Consider the following 24,269-nt stretch of genomic DNA (forward strand, 5'->3'; position numbering starts at 1 on the left):
AAACTTTTCTGTCAAAGTTTCTAGAACTTTTGACTGGCACACTGAGCATGCCCAGCATACCATAATCCCTGTAGCCACAGGGGTCTCCCTTCAGTCTCTTTTTTTCCGCACTGCAGTTTGCCTCGCGGTTATGAGCTCTGTGAGAATTTTCTCACTACTTTTCCTCACGGAAAAACTTGAAGTTTTCTTCACAAAAAGTTCCCTCATAGGGATCTCCCATCGCGACATTGTTTTCCTTGACGCTCGGTGAGTAATTTCCACCGTTTTCGGTCAATTCTGGCTACCTTTCCCTTGGTTCCCGCAGGCCACCGATGGTTTTCACGGCCTTTTTTTCCAATATGGCTATGGGCTTTAGAAAATGCCCAGAGTGTCCAAGTACGATGTTAATTACAGACCCGCATGATGTCTGTGTGTTGGCCTCGGCTCAATACACGATGTTTGTCAATGCCCAAGCTGTGCTCAAATGACCCCGAAGGGCAGGCGTGCCCGACTGGACAAAATGGAGTCCCTTTTCAAAATAAAGTTAACTCCATCAACATCCACTGTCCGTCACCGACAACATCTAGGGCATCGGCTTCTTCTTCCTTGGTGCTGGAGAAAGACCGGGCCGAGCACCGAGGGAAACACCGGCACGGCACTGACGCTAGTCTACTCCCAGTGCCGGTACCGACACCGCATCAGCTTCAATGGCTATCGAGCCAATTGCGGACACAGGTAGAGGAGCCTCCAACCTCCTCTTCACCTGAGATACTGAGGCGATCCCCACTGACATCAGTGCCGGGTACTGAGCCCCCACAGACTCCTGTGGAAGTGCCAGTAGCGCCTAGCTTGCCTCCCCCTGTAGCTGTGCTACCTATGCCAGCTTCCAGGGAGGAGCTGGACATGCTTGTCCAACAGGCAGTCCTCGATGCCCTCTGGAACATTCATCCTCCATCCATGCTGGCCCCCATACCGGCACCGATACCGGAGCCATTGATTTTCATACCGATACTCGACCGCTTGGACACACTCGTCGGTGCCCTTCCTACCCAGCCTGGGCCATCGGTTCCAAAATGACCTACTGAGCCTCCGAAACCCCCGATACCCATTCCAGGGTCCTCAGAAGATGAAGGCATGGACTCCAGTCCTCTTGCAGCGCTGATTCCACCGATACCGGAACTGGTTCCTGGTCCCTCGGGGCTCTCGGGATCGAGACGCCCACGATTCCCATCGATGCCATCGATGCCGCTGAAGGCCTCATCGGTGCTGCCGCTTCATCCATCGAGGCCATCGAGGGATCCATCGATGCCAACACGTCCAGGAGTATCAGGTCTTTTTTCTCCCTTCGGATCTTAGCCAGAGACCCCTTATGACCCATGGGAGGATGTTGGCACCGACACTTCTACGGAGGACATACTTTCAGAACCATCTCCTCCAGAAGAAAGGAGGCGGTCTCCCCCAGAGGACCTCTCCTTTGCTAATTTTATAAAGGAGATGTCAGAGACAATTCCCTTTGACCTGGTCACCGAGGAAGATAAACGTCACAGGACATTGGAAGTCCTCCAATTTGTGGATGCTCCCAAAGAAATCATGGCTATTCCCATCCACGAAGTACTCCTGGATCTCCAGCATCACCTATGGGAGCACCCTTGCACTGTCCAACCAGTTTATAGGAAGACAGATGCAACTTATTTAGTCCAGCACACTCCAGGGTTTCAGAAACCACAGCTGCCCCACCAGTCAGTTGTGGTGGAATCTGCGCAGAAGAAAGCCAAAAGACTGCGTCCACACTCTTCTGCACCCCCTGGAAAAGACCAAATATTCTTGGAAATTCTGGGTCGAAAGGTGTTTCAGGGCTCTATGCTAGTGTCACGCATAGCAGCCTAACAATTATACTTGACACAATACCAAAGGAACCTGTGGAAACAGGTCCAAGTGCTAGCAGACTTTTTTCTCAACAACAACAAGAAGGCCTCAATACCATTCTTCAGAAAGGCCTTGAAGCAGGAAAACACAAAGTAAGGGCTGCTTACAATTCCTTTGAGACTGCTTCTCGATTATCAGCAACAGGAATCAGCGCCAGAAGGTGGGCCTGGCTTAAAGCATCTGATTTACGAGCTGAAGTCCAAGACAAGCTCGCTGATCTACCATGTACCAGAGAAAATCTATTTGGCAACAAAATACAGGACGCAGTGGCTCAACTGAAAGACCATCATGAGACCCTGCGTCAGCCTTCTTGCAGAGGCTCCCTCCTCTGCAAGAAGATCTGCGAGAAGGGACCCCAGAAAACGTTTTATCGCTCACGCAGGTACTATCCACCTACGTCCTGCGTGAAACCATCCAAACCACCTCAGAGAGGACATCCACGACAACCCAAGCCATCCAGACCTCAGCCAGCTCTGCAAGCAGGCCAAGCCTCTGGATTTTGAAGTCTATCCAGAGAACAGCAGCCACTCCACAAATCCAAAACCAGACTTGCTGGTAGGAGGTCGTCTTCACCACTTCATATCCAACTGGCTCAGCATCACCACAGACCAATGGGTCATATCCATTATAGCCCAAGGATACCATCTAAATTTCCTTATGGTACCCCCGGATTCACCACCCAATCCGCTGTGGATCCAAAAAGATCACACAAACCTTATAGAGTCAGAACTGTCCACCCTACTGAGCACCAGGGCTATGGAAGCCATTCCCTGGGCACAGCAGGGCAGAGGGTTCTACTCTCGCTATTTTCTCATTCCAAAGAAATCAGGTGGCCTTCATCACATCCTAGACCTCCGCAATCTCAACAAATTTCTCCAGAAAGAAAAATTCAGAATGGTGTCCCTAGGCACCATACTACCTCTTCTGCAAAAAGGAGATTGTCTCTGTTCTCTGGATCTTCAAGATGCATATGCTCACATTCCAATATCCCCATATCACCGCAAAAACCTGCGTTTCATAATGGGGCATCGACATTTTCAGTACCGGGTACTGCCTTTCGGACTTGCCTCAGCACGCCGTGTATTTACAAAGTGCCTAGCAGTGGCTGCAGCCCATCTACGCAAGAACAGCATACATGTCTTTCCTTACCTGGACAACTGGCTGATCAAGAGCCAATCCAAGCAAGGAGTTCTCAATTCTTTCAAGCTCACTATCAATCTACTACACTCATTGGGCTTTCTCATCAACTACCAAAAATCTTACCTGACTCCATCTCACCTCCTTTCTTTCATCGGAGCAGATCTGGACACCACAGTCGCAAAGACCTTCCTACCCAACAACCGCGCAGACACACTCACCAAGCTAGCTATGTCTCTGCGTGCAAAAAACACAGCCTCAGCCCATCAATTCCTAATGTTGCTGGGCCACATGGCTTCTACGGTTCATGTCACTCCCATGGTCAGGCTGGCCATGAGAATAACTCAGTGGACTTTGAAATCTCAGTGGCTCCAAGCCGCTCAACCTCTTTCATCCAAAATCCATGTAACCCACCAGCTACGGTTATTGCTTCTCTGGTGGACAAACAAAGCCAACTTGCTAACAGGTCTACCCTTCCAGCAACCAGTTCCACAAGTAACTTTAACCACAGATGCATCCAACTTGGGTTGGGGAGCTCATGTGAACAATCTTCAAACTCAAGGTACTTGGACACAGCTCAAAGCAACATTTCAGATCAACATCCTAGAGCTTCGAGCTATACGTTATGCGCTATATGCGTTCAAGGACTGCCTTTCACACAAGACTGTTTTCATACAAACAGACAACACAGTTGCAATGTGGTACTTGAACAAGCAGGGCGGCACAGGCTCTTATCTCCTCTGCCAAGAAGCTGCGCAGATCTCAGCCTGGGCCCTTGCACACTCCATGCATCTGGCAGGCTTACAAAACATAGTAGCAGATCGCCTCAGTCGACAGTTCCATCCCCATGAGTGGTCTCTGGATCCAGTGGTAACGACCAGAATCTTTCAACACTGGGGTCAACCAACAATAGACCTCTTTGCATCAGAACTGAATCACAAAGTGGACAGATTCTGCTCCCTGCACAGGCAACACAACATATTAGCCATGGACGCCTTCACTTGCCCCTGGAACACAGGCCTCCTAGACGCGTATCCCCCGATACCGCTAATAGCCAAAACTCTCGTGAAGCTACAACAGGATAAAGGGTCGATGATACTCATAGCCCTGTATTGGCCTCGACAAATATGGTTTCCTATGCTTCTCAACCTCTCGATCAGAGAACCCATTCGCCTGGGCACAGTGCCTACTCTCATAACTCAGAATGAAGGCATGTTACGCCATCCGAACCTTCAAACCCTATCCCTCACAGCCTGGATGTTGAAAGCTTGATCCTCCAACCATTTAGCCTTTCAACTGATGTCTCTCAAGTGCTTGTAGCCTCACGAAAGCTTTCCATACGAAAGTCCTATCGTTCTAAGTGGAATAGATTTACCATATGGTGGTGTACGCAAAAAGGTATCGACCCCTTTTCATGCCCCACTCCATCTCTATTAGACTATCTCTGGCACTTTTCAGACTCTGGTCTCCAGACTTCTTCAGTGAGGGTACACCTGAGTGCCATCTCAGCGTACCACAAGGGAGTTGGGGATGCCCCATAACAGCGCAACCCCTTGTGAGTAGGTTTATGAAGGGTCTATTACAACTTAAGCCCCCTCTACGGCAACCAATCACTGAATGGGACCTAAATGTAGTACTTACAAGGCTCATGCACTCCCCGTTTGAGCCTTTGCACTCCTGTGATGTTAAATTTCTTACATGGAAAGTTCTCTTCCTAGTAGCCATTACATCCGCTCGAAGGGTTAGTGAGTTACAAGCACTTGTCACATACTCACCCTATACCAGGTTCCTACATGACCGAGTGGTCCTCCGTACTCACCCAAAATTCCTTCCCAAGGTGGTTACTGACTTCCACTTGAATCAGTCTATAGTCTTGCCCACATTTTTCCCAAGGCGAGAGGGTTTTACACATCTTGGACTGTAAACGTGCACTTGCATTTTACCTAGACCGCACTGCAGTCTACAGGAAATCTACCCAACTCTTTGTTTCTTTCGATAAAAACAAACCGGGAGTTGCAGTTGGCAAACAAACTCTCTCCAATTGGCTAGCAGACTGTACTGAATTCTTCTATGAGAAAGCAGGCTTTCCTCTCCAGGGATGAGTGAAGGCGCACTCAGTGAAAGCCATGGTAACCTCAGTAGCACACTATCGTTCAGTACCGATTGCTGAGATCTGTAAAGCTGCAACATGGAGCTCTCTTCACACATTTGCAGCACATTATTGCCTGGACAAGGAAGGACGTCAAGGAAGGACGTCAAGACTCTGCCTTTGGCCAGTCCGTCTTGAAGAACTGTTATGAGATAGACTGCGGAGTTAGCAATCTGTTAGTGATCTGTTAGCAATTTGCTAGGGAGTTAGCAATTCGTTGTATATCTGCTGCTCGAGTAGCAATCTGTTATGGAGAAGATGCTTGATGGGAGGAGCAATCAGATAGGAGGAGCAATCTGTAGAGAAAGCTCTGTGTAGTGGGCTCCTGAAGAGGGAGGAGTCAGCAATCTTGTATTGTCTCAGATATCGTCTTGCTAAGGTGTAGCAATCTGTAATGAATCTGATATAGTTGTGGGTGGATCCCTGAGCCGATGGCATAAGAACATAAGAAATTGCCATGTTGGGTCAGACCAAGGGTCCATCAAGCCCAGCATCCTATTTCCAACAGAGGCCAAAACCAGGCCGCAAGAACCTGCAATTACCCAAACACTAAGAAGATCCCATGCTACTGATGCAATTAATAGCAGTGGCTATTCCCTAAGTAAAATTGATTAATAGCCATTAATGGACTTCTCCTCCAAGAACAGATGACCACGCTCTCGGGAGGATACCCCAAGAGGGACTACCGGCTAGGCTGGAGTATGGAGACAGACACACATTAGTTCTTTTATTAAACAGGTTATTAGAAACCACCAGAGGTGGCAGTAGTGAGCTGATATGCCCAGCAGGGCTGTAGTCCCTCAGATACTGGAACAACGATCCCAGGTTGGCTGAGCTGTTGAGAAACTGTAGAAAGTGAGTAGGCAGAGTAGGCAGAGTTCATGAATAGAACTAAATGACAAAACTCACGTAAGGTCTCAAGTAAGCTCAGGAGCTGGAAAGGATTAGGCCCTTGAGGAGCGAGTACCTGGTTCAGCCACATCTTTCAATGCAGATTTGTTTTATCTATATCTCTAACTGTTTCTATTGTTTATTTTTGACTCCTATCACTTCTTGCCTTTCTGCCCTTTCACTCTGATGCTTCCCCCCCCCTTTCCCCCTTTCTTGCCTGCTCCCCCTTACCCCCCCCCCCCGTTCATTGTAATTTCTGCCAGCTTTAGTTACTTGTAAACCGGCGTGATGTGCCCTACGAACGTCGGTATATTAAAAGTTGTTAAATAAATAAATAAGTAAATAAATCTTTCGCTTACACGGCATGCCTAAATACATTGTTTCTGACAGAGGAGCTCAATTTACAGCAAAGTTCTGGAAAGCTTTGTTTAAGAAGTTTGACGTAACACTTGACTTCACCTCTGCGTACCATCCTCAGTCGAATGGCCAAAATGAGAGAATGAATAGAACTCTCAAGCAGTTCCTTCGTGCCTATGTTGGTTCATGTCAGAATGACTGGGCTGAACTGTTGCCCTGGGCTGAATTCGCCATCAACTCTCATCCAGCATCATCTACTGGATCTATACCATTTGAAGTGGTCTACGGACGACAACCCTTACCACCTTTACCATTTCCACTTTCAGTGTCATCCCCGGCAGCTCAATCTACTGCCAAAGATATACAACTACTCTGGAGAAAGACTAAAGAGATGCTCCAAAAAGCAGGACAAAGAGTAAAGAAAGGCTATGACGCTCACCATAGACAGGCTCCTGAATTCCTGGTGACAAGGTGTGGCTGTCTACCAAACATCTGAGACTCAAGCTACCATCAGCTTGATTTGCTCCACGCTTTGTCGGACCCTTTCCTATCCTCCAACGATTGGGTACACTCACTTATAGTCTGAAACTTCCTCCAGCGATGAAGATTCATAATGCGTTCTATGTTTTGCTACTGAAACCACATGTCCTTAGCGAGTTTTCCATCAAGACACCCGAACCTACACCTATTGATGCAGAAGAAGACATTGAGTACAAGGTTGAAGCCATTCTTGATGTAAGAAAGAGAGGCAGAGTTTGGGAATACCTCCTATCATGGAAGGGATACGGACCTGAAGAAAACTCTTGGGAACCTTTGGCTAATATCATGGACAAAGAGAAGATTCGTCAATTCCATCGATCGCATCCTCAAAAACCAAGACCAGGGAAGGGGTCTGGAGGGGACCCTTTGAAGGGGGGTACTGTTGCATCTGTCGGTCTCAGACGGCTTCGAACTCTGTGCCTCACCTTTCTTTCTGCTCTCCCCGCTAGCCTTGGGAAGATGGCTACCACCGCGTCCCTGGAATGGCTATGGCAAGGCTATCTGCCATGTTTCCCCTGAGGGCCTCACACTTTTTTCAGCGCTTCAAAGTGAATTACATTCAGGTACTGTAGGAATTTCCCTATCCCCAGAGGGCTTACAATCTACTTCCAGCAAACACATAATAAGCAGCCCTTGTGGGCCAAGCATACCCTTTGGGCTGTTAGCACTTAGCTTTTGTTATTATGTTATTGATTCAAAATTGATCCCATTTATTGCATGTATAATGAATCCCATTGGGATGTACAGTTGCTTATCTTTAGAAATACAGGCCTTTTGTGTTGCATGTTTTGAGATGCAGCAAGTGCTAAAATATTAAACCATCTTTTCTTCCTTGATCTTTAGGCTGTATTGTCGGCCATTGTCTTTGTCAACATCCAGCCTTTATTAGAAAGTTTAAGAGGTATTCCAGACCTGTGGAAGCAGGATAAGTATGATTTTGTAAGTTTGGGAGCAACAGATTGGGTGTGATGGCTCTTTAGACTGTATAAAACCTGTATATCTCTCTGGGGAAGAGGGGAACACTATTGAATGGAAAGAAATGATGAGGGTGGCCCACCTTGCTGTGTAACCCTAACCTCAGCCCCTGCCAAGATCTTCCATGATGCAGGTGCCCTGCATCTTTCCCAGTACACCTTAATCCTGATTTGTAGTGTCCCCATGTATTCACATTCTGAACCACCACTCTTCTCTACCAATGCAGCTCAGTCCTGACCTCCATCATCTGCTGGCACAGACTATCCCACAATCCTATCTGCATGGCAGCACAGGAAAGCATTTAGGAGAGAGGCTGGAAGAAGCAAGATAGAAATGTTCTGATGTAAGAGACCTTTTAGAAAGGATCATTTGTCAACTAATTGGTTAAATAAGAAGGAAGCCCCCCTCCCCAAAAAAGAGCAACTTGGAAGCTCTCAGCACACAAGAATCACTCAGTTCCCTGCACATACCCAGATAAATCCAGACTCCTGGGTTTTGCCTCCCTTCCAGCAGATGGAGACAGAGAAAGTTTTGCTGACACTTAAAATTGTTTTTCTGGTAGCGATCTGTTTGGCTAGGAGAGTTTCTGAGTTGCAGGCCTTGTCGTGCTGTGATCCGTTTCTTAAGATTTTGGACTTGGGGGTGTCTTTGTGTGGAGTGCCGCCTTTTTTACTGAAGGTGTTTCTCATAAATCAGACAGTAGAGCTCCCAGCTTTTCCAGAAGTGGATGCTTTTACTCCACATGTGAGGGAGCTTAAGTTGTTGGATGTACACAGGGTGTTATTAAGATATCTAACTGAGCCTCCACCCATGAAGCAACCTGAGAGTGTGTCGAATGAGCATGTAATCCCTCAGGAACCGGACGACCCCTGGAAATCTAGGCTGACCCAATAGCTTCCTTAAGCCACCGCGCAATGGTAGTCTTAGATGCCTGAAGACCTCTTTTCAGACCACTCCATAGGACAAAAAGATGATCCAACCTTCGAAAATCATTAGTAACCTTCAGTTTCTCCGCAAGAGATATGCAGGGCAGTAACTTGGAAGTCGCTGCATACTTTTGCAAGGCACTGTCATCTGGATGTGGGGGATACGGGTTTTCAGTCCTTTGGCAGGAGTGTTTGCGAGCAGGACTCTCCAGGTCCCACCCAGTCTAGGGAGCTTTTATACATCCCAGGAGTCTGAACTGATCTGTGTATGTACAGGGAAAGGAAAATTGGTTTTTACCTGCTAATTTTCATTCCTGTAGTACCACAGATCAGTCTAGAGCCCGCCCAATCTTTGGAGGAGGAGAGTCATCTGCTCAGACTACTTTCTAGTTTTATATAATGCAGACCATTTAAAAAAAAAAAAAAAAGATAAAAAAATAAAAGAAGTTATTTTGGAAGTTTTTTGGAGAGTTTCTTTCTTAAGCTGTGGTATAGTTCAATACTGAGGAGCTGCAAGTGGCACTTGAGGTTAAGTGGCAGCGTCAGCAAAACTTTCTCTGTCTCCATCTGCTGGAAGGGAGGCAAAACCCAGGAAACTGGACTGATCCTTGGTACTACAAGAACGAAAATTAGCAGGTAAGAACCAATTTTCCTTTAGTGGTGATTTTCTGCCAGGCCACCACCTGGAACCTTTTTGAGCTGGCTTCCTTTTTCCTCAATGCAGCTGGAGTGGAAGGTGGAGGCCATTGCTGAGCTTGACCTGGGACTTTTTTTTTTTTAGAAAATTACCATTGCACGCCCTTACCAATTTATCTCACAACTGACTTGCACACTTGCTTTAGAACAGTTAAACCTCCCTTAGCAGATACTTTAAACAGTAGCTAATTATCCTGAATCCTGTCATGATTTTGTGATGCAGACAAATATCCACATGGGACTGCTTAGTTTGCAACCATCAAATGCTCACATTGGGACTTAGAAAAAGTTTTGGCAGCAAGATGTTTGGTAGCTTTGGTGAATAAAGCTTTGTTAAAAATACGCAGCTCAGAACTCTGTAAATCTCATAGGCATAATTTGTCTGCTTAGTGTGCGGTGGGAGGGCCAAGAGGTAGGGAAGTTTCTCTTCCTCCTTTCTCTACCAGATTGGTATGGATGCTTTCTCTTCTTGCTGTCTCCCTCTCACATGCATATTCTCTATCATTCTAATCCCCCCTCAAGCTCCCTAACCTACAGTACCTGAATGTAATCCACTTTGAAGCGCTGAAAAAAGTGTGAAAAGTGGAATATAAATCTAAACAAAATAAATAAATAACCTTCCACCTGATTCAGTAAAATATTTTCAGACTTTTCTATTTTTTAATCTTCTATACTCCTTATCTTCCTTTTTGTAAGCCTTCTTCAATTTCTTTCCTGGTTTTTTTTTGTTTATTTAGTTTCATTTTTCATTCTCCATTTTTCCTTGCCCCTTTGATTTCTGTTACCCATTCTATTCTCTCAGCCTTTGCTTATGCCTTGCTAGGTCCCCTTGCTTTTGTTTTTCCTTGTGTTTATCTGCATCCTGCCTACACTCTTCTCTTCTCCTTTCCTTTCCTCTCTCACACATACCTCTTGCTCCTTTACTCAGTGAACACATCCCTGTTCCCCACCTCTCCTATCACACATCCCTCACTTCTTTCCCTCTACCTGTCCTTCCTTGTCTCTCTCCTCCACACCACCTTCCTTCTCCCTTTATTTTTCTTCTCCACAGCCTCCCCTCTTCTCTTCTTTACCCTCCCAATTTTCCATATTCCTCCCTCTCACCTCCTCCTTCCCCATCTTTCCTTCTTCCTCTTTCTTCTGCTTCACCACTGCAGAACCTATGAGTTGTATCCTCTCATCCAGCACACGAGGCGACAGAGGTTGTTTTTTGGGGTTTTTTTAATGACATCACTAGCCTACATGTCATATTTAGAACCAATTCAGCCAGTGTTCTCTGCCTCCAGCCCCTGAATGGACATTTTTTAATTCATCTCTTCTTGAGCAGAAAATTTATATCTTAGGATTCAGCGTCCTTACTATTTTCTAAGATTTAATTTAAGGCTGGTTTTGCAAGCCATGCTTCTGCAGATGTTGCTCCTGCAGTGAAGCGAGGTTTGATGCAGGGCCAATGCATCCCATTAGGCAAACTAGGCGGTTGCTTAGGGTGCCAAACTTTAGGGGGCGCCGAAGAGCAGCCATGTGGGGCCACGAACGGAGCCTATCCCGTTTGTAGCAGAGAGTAGAGACTCGGCAGGCCATGAGAAGCACCCATCCTGCTTGTAGCCCAGAGAAGCACACACTTGGCGGGCCACGAGTGGCATCTCAGCGAATGAGGTCGGGGCTGGGGCCGGGGCCAGGACCAGGGCGGGTGAAAGGTGGCATGGGGGCAAGTCAGAAGGTTCGCCTAAGGTACCAGCCCTGCTCTGATGGCAATAATTTTTACCTGCTCCCTTCTCGTTATTGGCAAGGTTGAGAGCTACTGCCTGGATTTTCCAGTGTTTTTAAAGCAGTAAGGAAATAGTTACTTGCTGTCTCAGTAAGTTGCTTGCTCTCTCAATGCGGATTGAATAAAGGTTTAGCGTTAAATTCTTTAAAAGTTCAAATAGCTGCCATTTCTTGTTTCCGTGGGTGTATAAAGGGTAATTTCATTTCTTCTAATATGGATGTTTCCTGTTTTCTTAGTGGGGTGAAACATATTTGTCCACCAGTCAGAGCTGTTTTTCCTCATTGGAATTTAAATTTAGTTTTGCAAGCCTTATCCAGATCTCCATTTGAGCCTTTAAGTCAATCTTCAATAAAGGATTTGACCTTAAAGAAAGTCTTTTAAGTAGCTATTACATTGGCCAGGTGAATTTGTGAGTTGCAGGCTTTGTCATGGCAAGCTTCTTTTTTGAGATTCACTAAAAATTCAGTTATTTTGAGACTGGTCCCTTCTTTTCTGCCTAAGGTAGTATCTTCCTTTCATATAAGAACATGCCATACTGGGTCAGACCAAGGATCCATCAAGCCCAGCATCCTTCCAACAGTGGCCAATCCAGGCCATAAGAACCTGGCAAGTACCCAAAAACTTGTTATCGTTTAGCAGTGTTTGGGTGGATTCTTGGGTACTGTGGCAGATGACCACGCCCACAGGGAGGAGCCCCGTGGGGAACCACAGTACTGGGCTAGATTCAGGACACACAAACACAGAGTTAGGTCTTTTATTAAACAGCTTGATGTATACCACCAGAGGTGGCAGTAGTGAGGTGATCCAGAGGTAGCAATCAAGGGGACCCTTGGCAGAGGGGACCCGTCTCACCAAGTTGGTATAGGGAGATCCAGGTGTAGGTTTCCCAGTACGGCAAGCTGTAGATGAGACAGACTGAGAATAGATTACTCACTAGATGGAAGTTGTAAGTTTGGCGATTCCACCAGACTGAAGTGAAGGTAACAGGCACCGAGGCAGGGAGAGCAGGCCCTTGAGGAGCGAGTACCTGATCCCAGTAAGGCACCTGAAAGGAAAGCAGAGGGCCCCCGAGGAGTGGGTACCCAGGTTAGGAAATATTCAAAGGGCAGAGAGAGAAAGAGCTTCCTGCAAGAGGAGTGGCAGAGCTGCAAAAACGAAGTCCTTGCTAACTCACCTGAGGGTGGTGAGTTAAGCGTATAAATACCTCCCAGGGGGTGGAGACCTCCTGGAGATGATCGGAGTCTCCCGTGCTGGCCTCTTTAAAAGAGGACTTGGTCTTGCCGCGTGCGCCTAGATGATGTTGGTGGGTGGGGATTCTGAGGTGGCAGCGTTCCAGCCACGGAGGAAGGCCCCCCAACGTGGGCACAGACCTCGGTGCCCAAGGGTGCACCCCCGAGCCCAGCGTCAGGGGCTCGGAGAGTGGCGGACCACCTCCGGAAGCAGTAAGCTCAGTCGGCCATGGTCTCTGTGGCCGGCCGACGTAACAAAACTAAGTCTGTTCCATGTTACTGTTGCTAGTAATAGCAGCAAATTGTTCTTCCTGCCTTTAACAAAAGGGAATGTTACAATTATTAAAGTATCTAGATGTTAAGAGACGTTTAAAATCTTACCTTGAGAGGATGAAGGAATTTCGTAAATCCAAAAGTTGTTTGTTCTTTTTTGTGGAACACGAAAAGGAGAATCGGCTTCAAAGACTTCAGTTGATAGGTGGTTAAAGAATGCCATTTCTTCGCTTATTTACTGCAGGGTAGAGTTGTGCCTAAAATGATTAGGGCCCATTCAACATGAGCGCAGGCTACTTTATGGGCCGAAAGATGTGCTGTAAGCCCAGTGGGAATTTGTAAGGCAGCCACATGGACTTCTTTGGGACCATTTGTATGGCACTACAGGTTGTATTTTCTCGCTAGACAAGATACCATTTTTGGTACTTCAGTCTTAAAAGTGAGATTGTCATCCACCCACCCTTTGGTATTTCCTATAGGTTTGGGACTGGTGGTGCAGAAGGAAAAGGAAGGAGAAATTATGTCTTAGCTGTTAATTTTCTTTCCTTTCCTTTACTTCTACTATACCAGTCTAGAACCCCTTCCATTATAAATAAAAAAAAAAAAGAAAAGAAGATAGCAAATTTAGGAGATTTCATATTTACTGTATATGGTTTGTAATGAGAGATCGACTTTCCTTCAAGTAATTTTTTTTTAAATAAAAAGGATATTAAAGTAGGAAGTAAACATATGATGTTAAGCTCTGACAATGCAAGATAAGACTTGCAAGGGTTTTTAGTTTGACTTTTTTTTTTTTTTTTTTTGCTAATGCCTTTTATTGTAGTAGTTTTAGCTTTGACAGTAGTAAATTGGATGAATTGGTTATAAATATGACATATAGGCTAGTGATATCATAAAAAAAAAAGAACTCTGCCTCTGCATGTGCTGGATGAGAGGATATAATCCATAGGTTCTGGACTGGTGTATCAGAAGTAAAGGAAATTAACAGGTAAGACATAGGTGCAGATTTTCAAAGGGTTATGCGCGTAAGATACGAGCGTAACCCTCGAAAAGCTGCCCCTGCCTGCCCTTGCGCACACCGAGCCTAACTTGCATAGGCTCGGCGGCGCACACAAGCCCTGGGATGCGCATATGTCCCGGGGCTTGCAAAAAGGGGTGGGGCATTGACAGGCGGGGCAGGGCGGGGCGTGGCCTGAGCCGGTGGCCAGCGCGCGTAACTTCTTCAACAAAGGTAAGGGGGGTTCTAGGTAGGGCTGGGGGCGGGTTAGGTAGAAGGGAGGGGAAGGTGCGGGGGGGGGGGGGCGGAACGAAGGCAGGCTGCGTGGCTTGGCGCGCGCAAGTTGCACAATTGTGCACCCCCCTTGGATTTTATAACATGTGCGCCGGGTAACGCTGTTACAGATATAACCATGCCTCCGGGTAAATCTGTAACGCTGTTACAGATATAACCATGCCTATGGTCCCTCCCGATGCAGCCTAGCGAAACACGGGACCGTGTCGGGGGACTGTTAAAAGTTATTGTTATGAATCACAGAGTTGCCAATATAAGAATCCTGTCACATTGAATGCGTTTGGAATAAAAAAGTCTTTATTGAAACTATTGGTGGTTATAAGTCTCATCTTGCACCAGTGTTTACTGTTACTTGCGGATGTGCAAGGGTTTGCTTCTTCTTTGTTTAGATTTCAATTACCCCAATATTGACTGGGTAAATGTATCATCGGGACATGCTAGAGAGATAAAGTTCCTGGATGGAATAAATGACAGCTTTATGGAGCAATTGGTTCAGGAACTGACGAGAGAGGGAGTCATTTTAGATCTAATTCTCAGTGGAGCACAGGATTTGGTGAGAGAGGTAATGGTGGTGGAGCCGCTTGGCAATAGTGATCATAATATGATCAAATTTGAATTAATGACTGGAAGGGAGACAGTAAGCAAATTCATGGCTCTCGTGCTAAACTTTCAAAAGGGAAACTTTGATAAAATGAGAAAAATAGTTAGAAAAAATCTGAAAGGAGCAGCTACAAAGGTATAAAGTCTGCAAGAGGCATCCTAGATGCACAGTCCAGATTTATTCCACACATTAAGAAAGGTGGAAAGAAGGCAAAACAATCACTGGCATGGTTGAAAGGGGAGGTGAAAGAAGCTATTTTAGCCAAAAGATCTTCATTCAAAAATTGGAAGAAGGATCCAACAGAAGAAAATAGGATAATGCATAAGCGTTGGCAAATTAAATGTAAGACATTGATAAGACAGGCTAAGAGAGAATTTGAAAAGAAGTTGGCCGTAGAGGCAAAAATTCACAGAAAAGGTTTTTAAAATATATCAGAAGCAGAAAGCCTGTGAGGGAGTCAGTTGGACCGTTAGATGATCGAGGGGTTAAAGGGGCAATTAGAGAAGATAAGGCCATTGTGGAAAGATTACATGATTTTTTTTGCTTCAGTGTTTACTGAAGAGGATGTTGGGGAGATACCCGTATCAGAGAAGGTTTTCATGGGTGATGATTCAGATGGACTGAACTAAATCACGGTGAACCTAGAAGATGTGGTAGGCCTGATTGACAAATTGAAGAGTAGTAAATCACCTGGACCGGATGGTATACACCCCAGGGTTCTGAAGGAACTAAAAAATGAAATTTCAGACCTATTAGTAAAAATGTGCAACCTATCATTAAAATCATCCATTGTACCTGAAGACTGGAGGGTGGCTAATGTAACCCCCAGTATTTAAAAAGGGATCCAGGGCTGATCCGGGAAACTACAGACCAGTCAGCCTGACTTCAGTGCCAGGAAAAATAGTGGAAAGTGTCCTAAATATCAAAATCACAGAACATATAGAAAGACATGGTTTATTTAATGGAACAAAGTCAGCATGGCTTTACCCAAGGCAGGTCTTGTCTCACAAATCTGCTTCACTTTTTTGAAGGAGTTAATATACATGTAGATAAACGCTGCCCGTGGGTCCCCCCGCGAGCAGGCTCACTGACTCACCACGCTGCTGACTTCACCAACACTGCAGGACGCCGCCGTAGGCCTGGCCACGCAGCCCGTAGGCCGCCTGCATCTCTCCTCCGCTCCGCGGTCGGAGCCGCAGCCTTCTTCGGGGCTGGGACCGCCCCCAATGCCGATTCTATCTTCGCGGCTGGAGGCCGCAAAGCCCCGGGCTGGAGTAGCGGCTGGAGCCGTCCCCGGGGCCTCCTGCAGCGGCTGGAGCCGCTGCCGACGTTGGAGCCTGCGTCCAGGCTCAGTCCTGCCTCTGTTTACGCTCTGCCGCGACTACATCGGTGCAGGCCGCTGTCCGCGGTCCTGCACAGCTTCCTGCACTCTCTCTAGGCGCGCGGCCGCGTCTTCCTCTACAATTTAAAGGGCCAGACACAGGAAGTGTCTTGGCCCCACCTTTGGCATTATTTCCTGTATCAGCCCTATAAAGGGCTGCTCCGTCAGTTCTTCAGGGCCTTTCATCGTCGTGGAGTCTTCGCTCTGGAGGCTCCTGCCTGCCAGAGCCTGTGTAAGGTCTTCTTCCCTTCGTGGAGCTCCTCGTCTCGTCCATTGTGTCATGTCAAGTCTTCGTGCCTGAGGTCCATGTCCAGGTGTCTTCGTGATCTTCCACGTCCTAGTGTTCCTGCCTTCCTAGATGTTCTTCCCTACGCCACACCTCGTCTTCGCTCTCAAGCCTTCTGGTACCGGTAGGCCGGGGGTCCCTCAGATGCATACTCCTGAGTGGACTGCCTGCCGGTGGACGGTTGTCCTGTGCTCCTGAGCCGTCATGTCCCGGATGTGTGTTCCTGTGCTGTCCCGCTCCCGTCGTGGTCCGTGACCAGCCTTGGGGCTGTGTGGGGCGCGTAACAGACAGGGTGGTCCGCTACTCAGTCCCGCGGGTGGCCTGAGTAGGGCGCCCTGAGAGACAGTGCCAATGTCCATGCCTCGTGTTGCCTTTATGGATGTCAAGAGTCTCGTCCCTGGATGACGTTGCATCAGCCATGTATCTTCGTCCCTGGATGCCGTTGCATCAGCCATGCGTCTTCGTCTGGATGCCGTCGCATCACTCCATAGTCGTGTCTTCATGTCAAGGCCCGTCTGCCCTCAACCTCAGGCCAGGCCTGCTGCTCCATGCTGCTCGCAGCAGGTCCGAAAGGGCCCGGAATTGTTGGAGGACCATTCACCTTCCAACATCCTCGGATGTTGGAAATGGGAGCTTGCCAGCCTGGCGGAGGGTAGACCGTCAGCCATGCGGGGCCCCCGTCAACCCTTGGCTCGGCTCAGAAGGTCTGCGTCAGGCTGAGGCCCATGGGCACACGAAAAACACCGTTCACAACAGAATGCAAGGCCATTCGAGGCCCTTCACAACACTACTAAAAGTAAAAAGTCATAGGCTAGGTGTCGATGTCCTTTTGTGGATTACAAACTGGCTAAAAGATAGGAAACAAAGAGTAGGATTAAATGGACAATTTTCTCAGAGGAAGGGAGTGGGCAGTGGAGTGCCTCAGGGATCTGTATTGGGACCCGTACTTTTCAATATATTTATAAATGATCAGGAAAGAAATACGACGAGTGAGGTAATCAAATTTGCAGATGATACAAAATTGTTCAGAGTAGTTAAATCACAAGCAGATTGTGATAAATTGCAAGAAGACCTTCTGAGACTGGAAAATTGGGCATCCAAAAGGCAGATGAAATTTAATGTGGATAAGTGCAAGGTGATGCATATAGGGAAAAATAACCCATGCTACAGTTACACAATGTTAGGTTCCATATTAGGAGCTACTACCCAAGAAAGAGATCTAGGCGTCATAGTGGATAACACATTGAAATTGTCTGTTCAGTGTGCTGTGGCAGTCAAAAAAGCAAACAGAATGTTGGGAATTATTAGAAAGGGAATGGTGAATAAAATGGAAAATGTCATAATGCCTCTGTATTGCTCCATGGTGAGACCACACCTTGAATACTGTGCACAATTCTGGTTGCCGCATCTCAAAAAAGATATAGTTGTGATGGAGAAGGTACAGAGAAGGGCGACCAAAATGATAAAAGGAATGGAACAGCTCCCTTATGAGGAAAGACTAAAGAGGTTAGGACATTTCAGCTTGAGAAGAGAATGCTGAGGAGGGATATGATAGAAGTGTTTAAAATCATGAGAGGTCTAGAACAAGTTAATGTGAATCAGTTATTTACTCTTTCGGTTAATAGAAAGTCTAGGGGGCACTCCTTGAAGTTAGCATGTGGCACATTTAAAACTAATCGGAGAAAGTTCTTTTTCACTCAACGCACAATTAAACTCTGGAATTTGTTGCCAGAGGATGTGGTTAGTGCAATTAGTGTAGCTGTGTTTAAAAAAGGATTGGATAAGTTCTTGGAGGAGAAGTCCATTACCTGCTATTAATTAATTGACTTAGAGAATAGCCACTGCTATTGTTAGCGACAGTAACATGGGATAGACTTAGTTTTTGGGTACTTGCCAGGTTCATATGGCCTGGATTGGCCACTGTTGGAAACAGGATGCTGGGCTTGATGGACCCTTGATCTGACCCAGTATGGCATGTTCTTATGTTCTTCTTCTTATTTTTTTCCAAATTGGTGACCATTTGCTAGCAAATTTCCTGAACAAACTGTGATCTTGGGTTTAGACTTTCACTGTAGTCTCAGACACAAAATTGGATGCTAAACCGCTAAGGCTGCAGCGTTTAGTGGGAAAAGGGAAAGGGATCCCCTTTTTTAATAAAATTGCAACTCTTGGATGTGTAGCAAGTTCTCAGTCCGGAAGAAATTGATTTTACTTTTTATTCTGCTCCTCATGGGACATAATTCAGAACTGATTATTTTTTTATTTCTGAGGTTCTGTTCACTAGAGAGAAAGCTGCTAAGATTGGCACAATGGTTCTATCAGATCATGCTCCCATCATGATAGAACTGGATTTACTTCCTAGAACTACTTCACCTAGATGACATTTACCTTAAGTTTAAATCTTTTTTGGAAACTAAATGGTGTCAATATTTAGATGAGAACATGTCAGAAGACATTTCACCTCAGATATGGGAAGCAGAGAAAACAGTTTTAAAGGTTGAACTTATTGTCTGCATTAGCTTTAGGAATAAGGAAAGGGATAAACTATTATTGTCGCTTACCCAACAATTGGCAATTGCTAAAAAGTGCCATATACAATCTGGTTTGGAAAAAGATAAGTTAGCTATGATCAGAATCAGAGATCAATTGAATCATCTGCTTTTTCAATGGGCACAGAGAGTAGTGCAATGGACTAAAGCTAGGCTTTTTCACTATGCTAACAAAGCTAATACCTTGATGATGAGATTAATAAAGTCTACTCAATCCAAATCTTATATTACACATATGCAAAATAAACAATCATAAACTATAATAGATACAGACAGTATATTGCAGATTTTTCTAGATTGTTATCAAACTTTATACAAAGGTACATTTGCAGAAGACTGTATTAGTGATAATTTTTTTGAGAAGATATCTTTACCTTCTCTTAAACAGGCTAAACTTGACAACTTAAACAAACCCATTAGTTTGCTGGAGTTGGATGTGGGGATCAGATGACTGAAATTGGGGAAAGCTCCAGGCTTGGATGGCTATGGACCTGAATTTTATAGATCAGTTGAAAAGGATATATGACTTACCCAATTCCAATTTCTATGCATATTTGCAAGCAAGACATGGCCCGCGTGCGTAAAAACGGGATTATATGGATGGCTGGGCCTTACGCCCATTTTAAAATGGGCCCGGCCATGTGCGTAAACCCCGGTATGTACACAAGTGCCGAGCCCTGAAAAAGGGGCGGGGCAGGGCAGGACGGAGGCCAGCCAGGACAGTGGCCATTAGTTGCTGGCCCGGGGAAGTATGCGCTGGCTGGGCACAGAAACTAATTCTGTTCCAGAGGAGCAGTAAGTAGTGAAATAAAAAAAAATTTGGGGTAGGTAGGTAGGAGTTAGGGGTTGGGGTGAAGAGGGGAAAGGGGAAAGGGAAGGAAGGTTAGACAAGGGGGTAGGGAAGTTCCCTCCCAGTCCTCTCATTAATTGGAGCGGACTGGGAGGGAACTGGGGGAGGCTCGATTGCGTTGCTGCACATATTTACTGAAAATTCCCCCCCCCCCGCGCACATCACCCGCATATACATGCCTGGATTTTAAAATCGACCCCTTAGTATCTTCTCCGTTAAGAGTAAAGTCTACTTTGTTTCACGTTGATTCTTTGTGTTATGTACTGATGGCTACTGGCAAACGCTGTAATAAAATTTCATATTGGTGTAAATTGAAATCAGAAAACCAGTTTCAATTGTATTGTTGTGACTAGCAAATCAATGGGTTGCTGAGTTTGGTGCCTCAATCAACTGTGGTTAGATACATAACTTATTTAATAATTTATGTGGAATAACTGTTATCAATAAAGTATAGGAGCTATTTCACCACAGCATGACTTCATAAAATGGGTTTGTTGATGGCTGGTCAATGTAACAAATGCAAGATGATGACATCTTCTTTAACACACAATTTTATGCTTTGCCCAAATATGTATGACTTTTGGACTAAAGTCTTGGATATGATAGTTAAAGTAATAACTGCTCAACCACCTTTTCTGGGGGAAGCCTTATTGTTGGGAGATGGGCCAATACTATGTCTTTGGGTTATAAAAAATTTGCAGATTTCCATTTTGTTGGCAAAACAGGTTATACTATAAGAATGGATAAAGCCTCTTTCCCCATCATATCAAGTGTGGATCCAGCAAATGCGAGACTGGAGCTCTACTGAGGAATTAGATTTGAAATGGATACAGAAATCAATGAGTGAACCATATACCTTAGCCTGGACAAAATTCATGACACTTAATACTCAGTGATAACTTTCCATTTTCTGAGTTTGAATACTTGTGAGGAATGAATGGTGTTGTCTTTATTGTTTTAGTGTGTTATACTCACCGGCTGTGGGCCATCCTGGCCGGCCTTCCCGGTTCTTTGAGGCTCTGACCCAAGGGCCTCCAGCACGCAGGACGCCATTCCCTCATGGCCCTTCCCTTAGGCACATGCGCGCGCCGCCTGAGAAAATTTAAAGGGCCCGTGGTGGGAAATCGCCGCCGGCTCCCTCGGATGACATCAGGGCTCAGGTCGTATATATACTGGCAGGGGACTTCCACCAGACGACTTGGTAATCAGGTCTCCTTCTCTCAGCATTCCTGCATCAGCGTTCTTGTTCCTGCCTGTTCCTGATCCAGCTCTTCTTGCCCTCAGAAGGATCTCCTAGCTTCTTGACCCCGGACCGGCCCTCGTCTCACTTCTCGCCGCCAGCCCCTGACCTCGGAACGGATTCTCCTTGCTTCTCTCTTCCTGCCCCAATCTTGGAACTGGCCTGTGGTATTCTCTGGTCTCCTTCCTTTGGTCCTGTCCGGACACCGCCTTACCTCCAGATGCTCACGCTCTCTCCACCTGTCATCACAGGGTCCCACCTAAGACCAGCTGGCCCAAGGGCTCAACCCATAGGGAACGTGGGCTGGTAGAGGCGAAGCTCCAGTTGGCCCCTGTGTCTCTTCGGCCTTGCCTCTCGACGGTGGAGACCGGGGGTTTACCCCCTCAGGTAGCGCCAACTCCGCCTTGGGCCAAGGGTCCACAATCCTATCTGGATTCGCAACATAGTGTAAGTACTGTTACTGCGATTAAAGTTTTATGTTTCTTCTATGTAAAAAATAGGTAATGCACTATGGCTTCTCTTATTTCTCTTTTTATTGTTAAAGCTGTTTCATAATCACTGTGGGATATGTGCCTTGCCTTAATAAAAATGTTAAAAAAAAAAAATGTTTTTTTCTTGGTATGAGGAAACAGTCATAATCAGATGGAAGTTAAAGAGAATGTTATACCGGAATTAGAGAAGGTTCATTTGTATGCAAAAAATGAAAATGACTCATCTACTTTACCTTGTTCACACTGCCTTATTAGCAGCACTGCATATCAAGGAGAAACAATCCATAGAAACATAGAGCATGAAAGCACTTAAAGACCATATTATCTATTCAGGCTGCCCAGCCACACATCCTGCTCAATTTTATAGTCTCTTCCTGTCCCTCAGAGATCTTCTGTGCTTGTCCCATGTTTTGTTGAATTCTGATATGATTCTCATCTTCATCAGCTCCACAGGAGGCTGTTCCATACATACCTCACCCTTTCTGTAAAAAAATATGTCATTAGTTTGTTCTTGAATCTATCCACCCTTGACCCTCATTCCATGACTGATAGCTTCTTCTCTATCCCACCTCCTGTGCATTTATTTTTTGGAGGTATTTAAATATCTCAATTATATCTTCTCTTTCCATCCTTTCCTCCAGGGTATACATGTTTAGATCTTTATATCTGTCCCCTTATGCTTTATGATGACTATTGACCATTTTAGTAGCTGCTGTCTGGACCAACGCTATTCAATTTATATCCTTTTGAAGGTGTAGTCTTCAGAATTATACACAGTACTCTAAATGAGGTTTCACCAGAAACTTATAAAGTAGCATTATAACCTCTTTTTTTCTGCTGGCCATTCCTCTCCCTGTGCATCCAAGCACAGTTCTGGCTTTTGCAGTCATCTTGTCTACCTGTTTGGCCATCTTAAGGTTATCAGATACGACCACCTCAGTCCCTGCTCTTGTTTGCACACAGAATTTCACTCCCTAGACTGCACCACCGCCTTGGACTTTTGTAACCCAAATGTATGACCCTGAATTTATTAAATGGGTGAATGAGCCCTTTGTACTTTAAGTAAAGTAAATGTTTCACCTTCTGGAACTAATTAATGATATTTTCCTCTCTACTTCTGTTCTCCTGTCTTTGCTCCTCAATTCCTAACTATACTCTTTTACTATTTTTGTCTCCTCCTTTTTCACTCTTCTTTTCTCTCCTTATCTGCTTCCCTCTTTTCACTGAAAGGCTATCTGGCTTTGGACATTTGGAACCTGTATATTGCTTGGACTGGATCTGGGTTTGGCAGTTTCTATTGGATTTTCCATTTTTACAGTTGGCCTCAGGACACACAGGTACAGTTCTGGCATGGAAAGAAAGTGTTTGCAGGCAAGCATGAGCCACCTGGAAGAAAACATAATGATTTTGTTCATTTTCAGAATGGAGATTTTGATCCTTGGTCAAATCCCAGAAACTAATATTTACGTGAGCATTTCTGAATACAAAGAGGTATGAGACAAACTAACATCAGTTTCTATATGTTTTCTCTCTCCCTCTCTTTCTATGCATCTCCTTCTCCAATTATTGGTTTTGACATGTCAGTCTTTTGTTCTGAAGTTTGAACCTGTCAGAAATAAGGTCAGAATTCATAAAAAGGGCATTTAGACATATCTAAAATATTTTTTGTTATTCTGGTGTTAACCATTACTATCTATTTAGTTATGCCTTATATTTTATTTAGTATTTATCCTATATTTCTTTGATTTTTTAATGGCATCTTGAAAGCTTTAGATGGCTAGTGTGCCATGCTAAAATAGTTGAGGTTTATTCGCAACAGCACAGATAGAAACTGAAGCTGCAGCAGCAACTCAATGGGACCTGGCTAAGCAGGATGAGCCAATCCTGATGCTTCAAAATGCTTATATTTGCTGCTGCATTATAGCTGTAGACAAATGTTGACAATTTTCAAATCTATAATTCAATGCTCACTGTACTTCAGGGAGAAGAGGGGATTTTAGATCATGTAAGTCCAGCGTAGCTCATCTGACACCTCCATTTACAAAAAAGAGGTGCTGAATATTCAGACAATATCACCAAAGTAACTGCACTCACTAGTAAAGGTCCAGGCCACACAGAAGTGCCACTTGTTTTAACCATTCCAACATTTCTAGGAGAAGGGAAAACTGAGGAAAGCAGGCTTCTCTGATACATCTGCTCATTTTTGCTTCTCTAGGAAATGTTAGAATGCTTAAGCTAAATTGGTCTGACTTTTTACAGGTGAATGCAGTTAATCTTCTGATATTGTTTTAATAGGGAGCTAAAAATACTGAAATGGTGTATAAAGACCAGCATCTTTATTGCACAGATGTAAGTAATACACATTGTTCATCTTAGAAAAGTTCAATTGTTTTTGTTCCAGTGGTTAAAAATTTGTTGTACTATAATGTTTAATAAAAAATTAAAAACTGGGCCAGACAAAATATGTCCCCAGTTTAACTGATCACTGTATTGTGAACTTACTTTTCAATCATTATGATAGGTCTGCAGTTCACTCACTGGCACAGCTTTTAACTTTCAGGCTATGGAAATCAGTGGTGTGAAGATTTTTCAATGCAGCACCTCCCTCTATTTTGGAAATACAGAGGCATTCAAGAATATGCTAGTGAGAATGGTAAAGGCTGCTTATCAGATCCTCCAGCATTCTGAAAATTGCATTGAGGATTCGTTTCTATGAATAATAATCTTGATTAAT

At 45.1% G+C, this 24,269-nt stretch overlaps 1 protein-coding gene across 9 annotated transcripts in view; it reads left to right on the forward strand.

Annotated features, from left to right (window-relative positions):
* Nucleotides 1–24,269, forward strand: part of SLC26A8 (solute carrier family 26 member 8) — a 95,101-nt gene that overhangs the window by 59,292 nt on the left and 11,540 nt on the right. For 4 of the 9 annotated variants that reach the window (XR_003852145.1, XM_029572773.1, XM_029572772.1 and 1 more), the window contains 4 exons: nt 7,823–7,918; nt 22,766–22,872; nt 22,957–23,026; nt 24,096–24,188. Coding sequence is in view for 8 of the 9 variants with exons in the window: in XM_029572773.1 (XP_029428633.1) it covers nt 7,823–7,918; nt 22,766–22,872; nt 22,957–23,026; nt 24,096–24,188 (366 nt within the window). In the remaining variant the exon portion in view is untranslated. The remainder of the gene's footprint in view (nt 1–7,822; nt 7,919–22,765; nt 22,873–22,956; nt 23,027–24,095; nt 24,189–24,269) is intronic. The other 5 variants (XM_029572780.1, XM_029572779.1, XM_029572774.1 and 2 more) reach the window with 4 other exon arrangements.

This window comes from Rhinatrema bivittatum, chromosome 12, assembly GCF_901001135.1.
Source record: "Rhinatrema bivittatum chromosome 12, aRhiBiv1.1, whole genome shotgun sequence".
NCBI lineage: Eukaryota > Metazoa > Chordata > Amphibia > Gymnophiona > Rhinatrematidae > Rhinatrema > Rhinatrema bivittatum.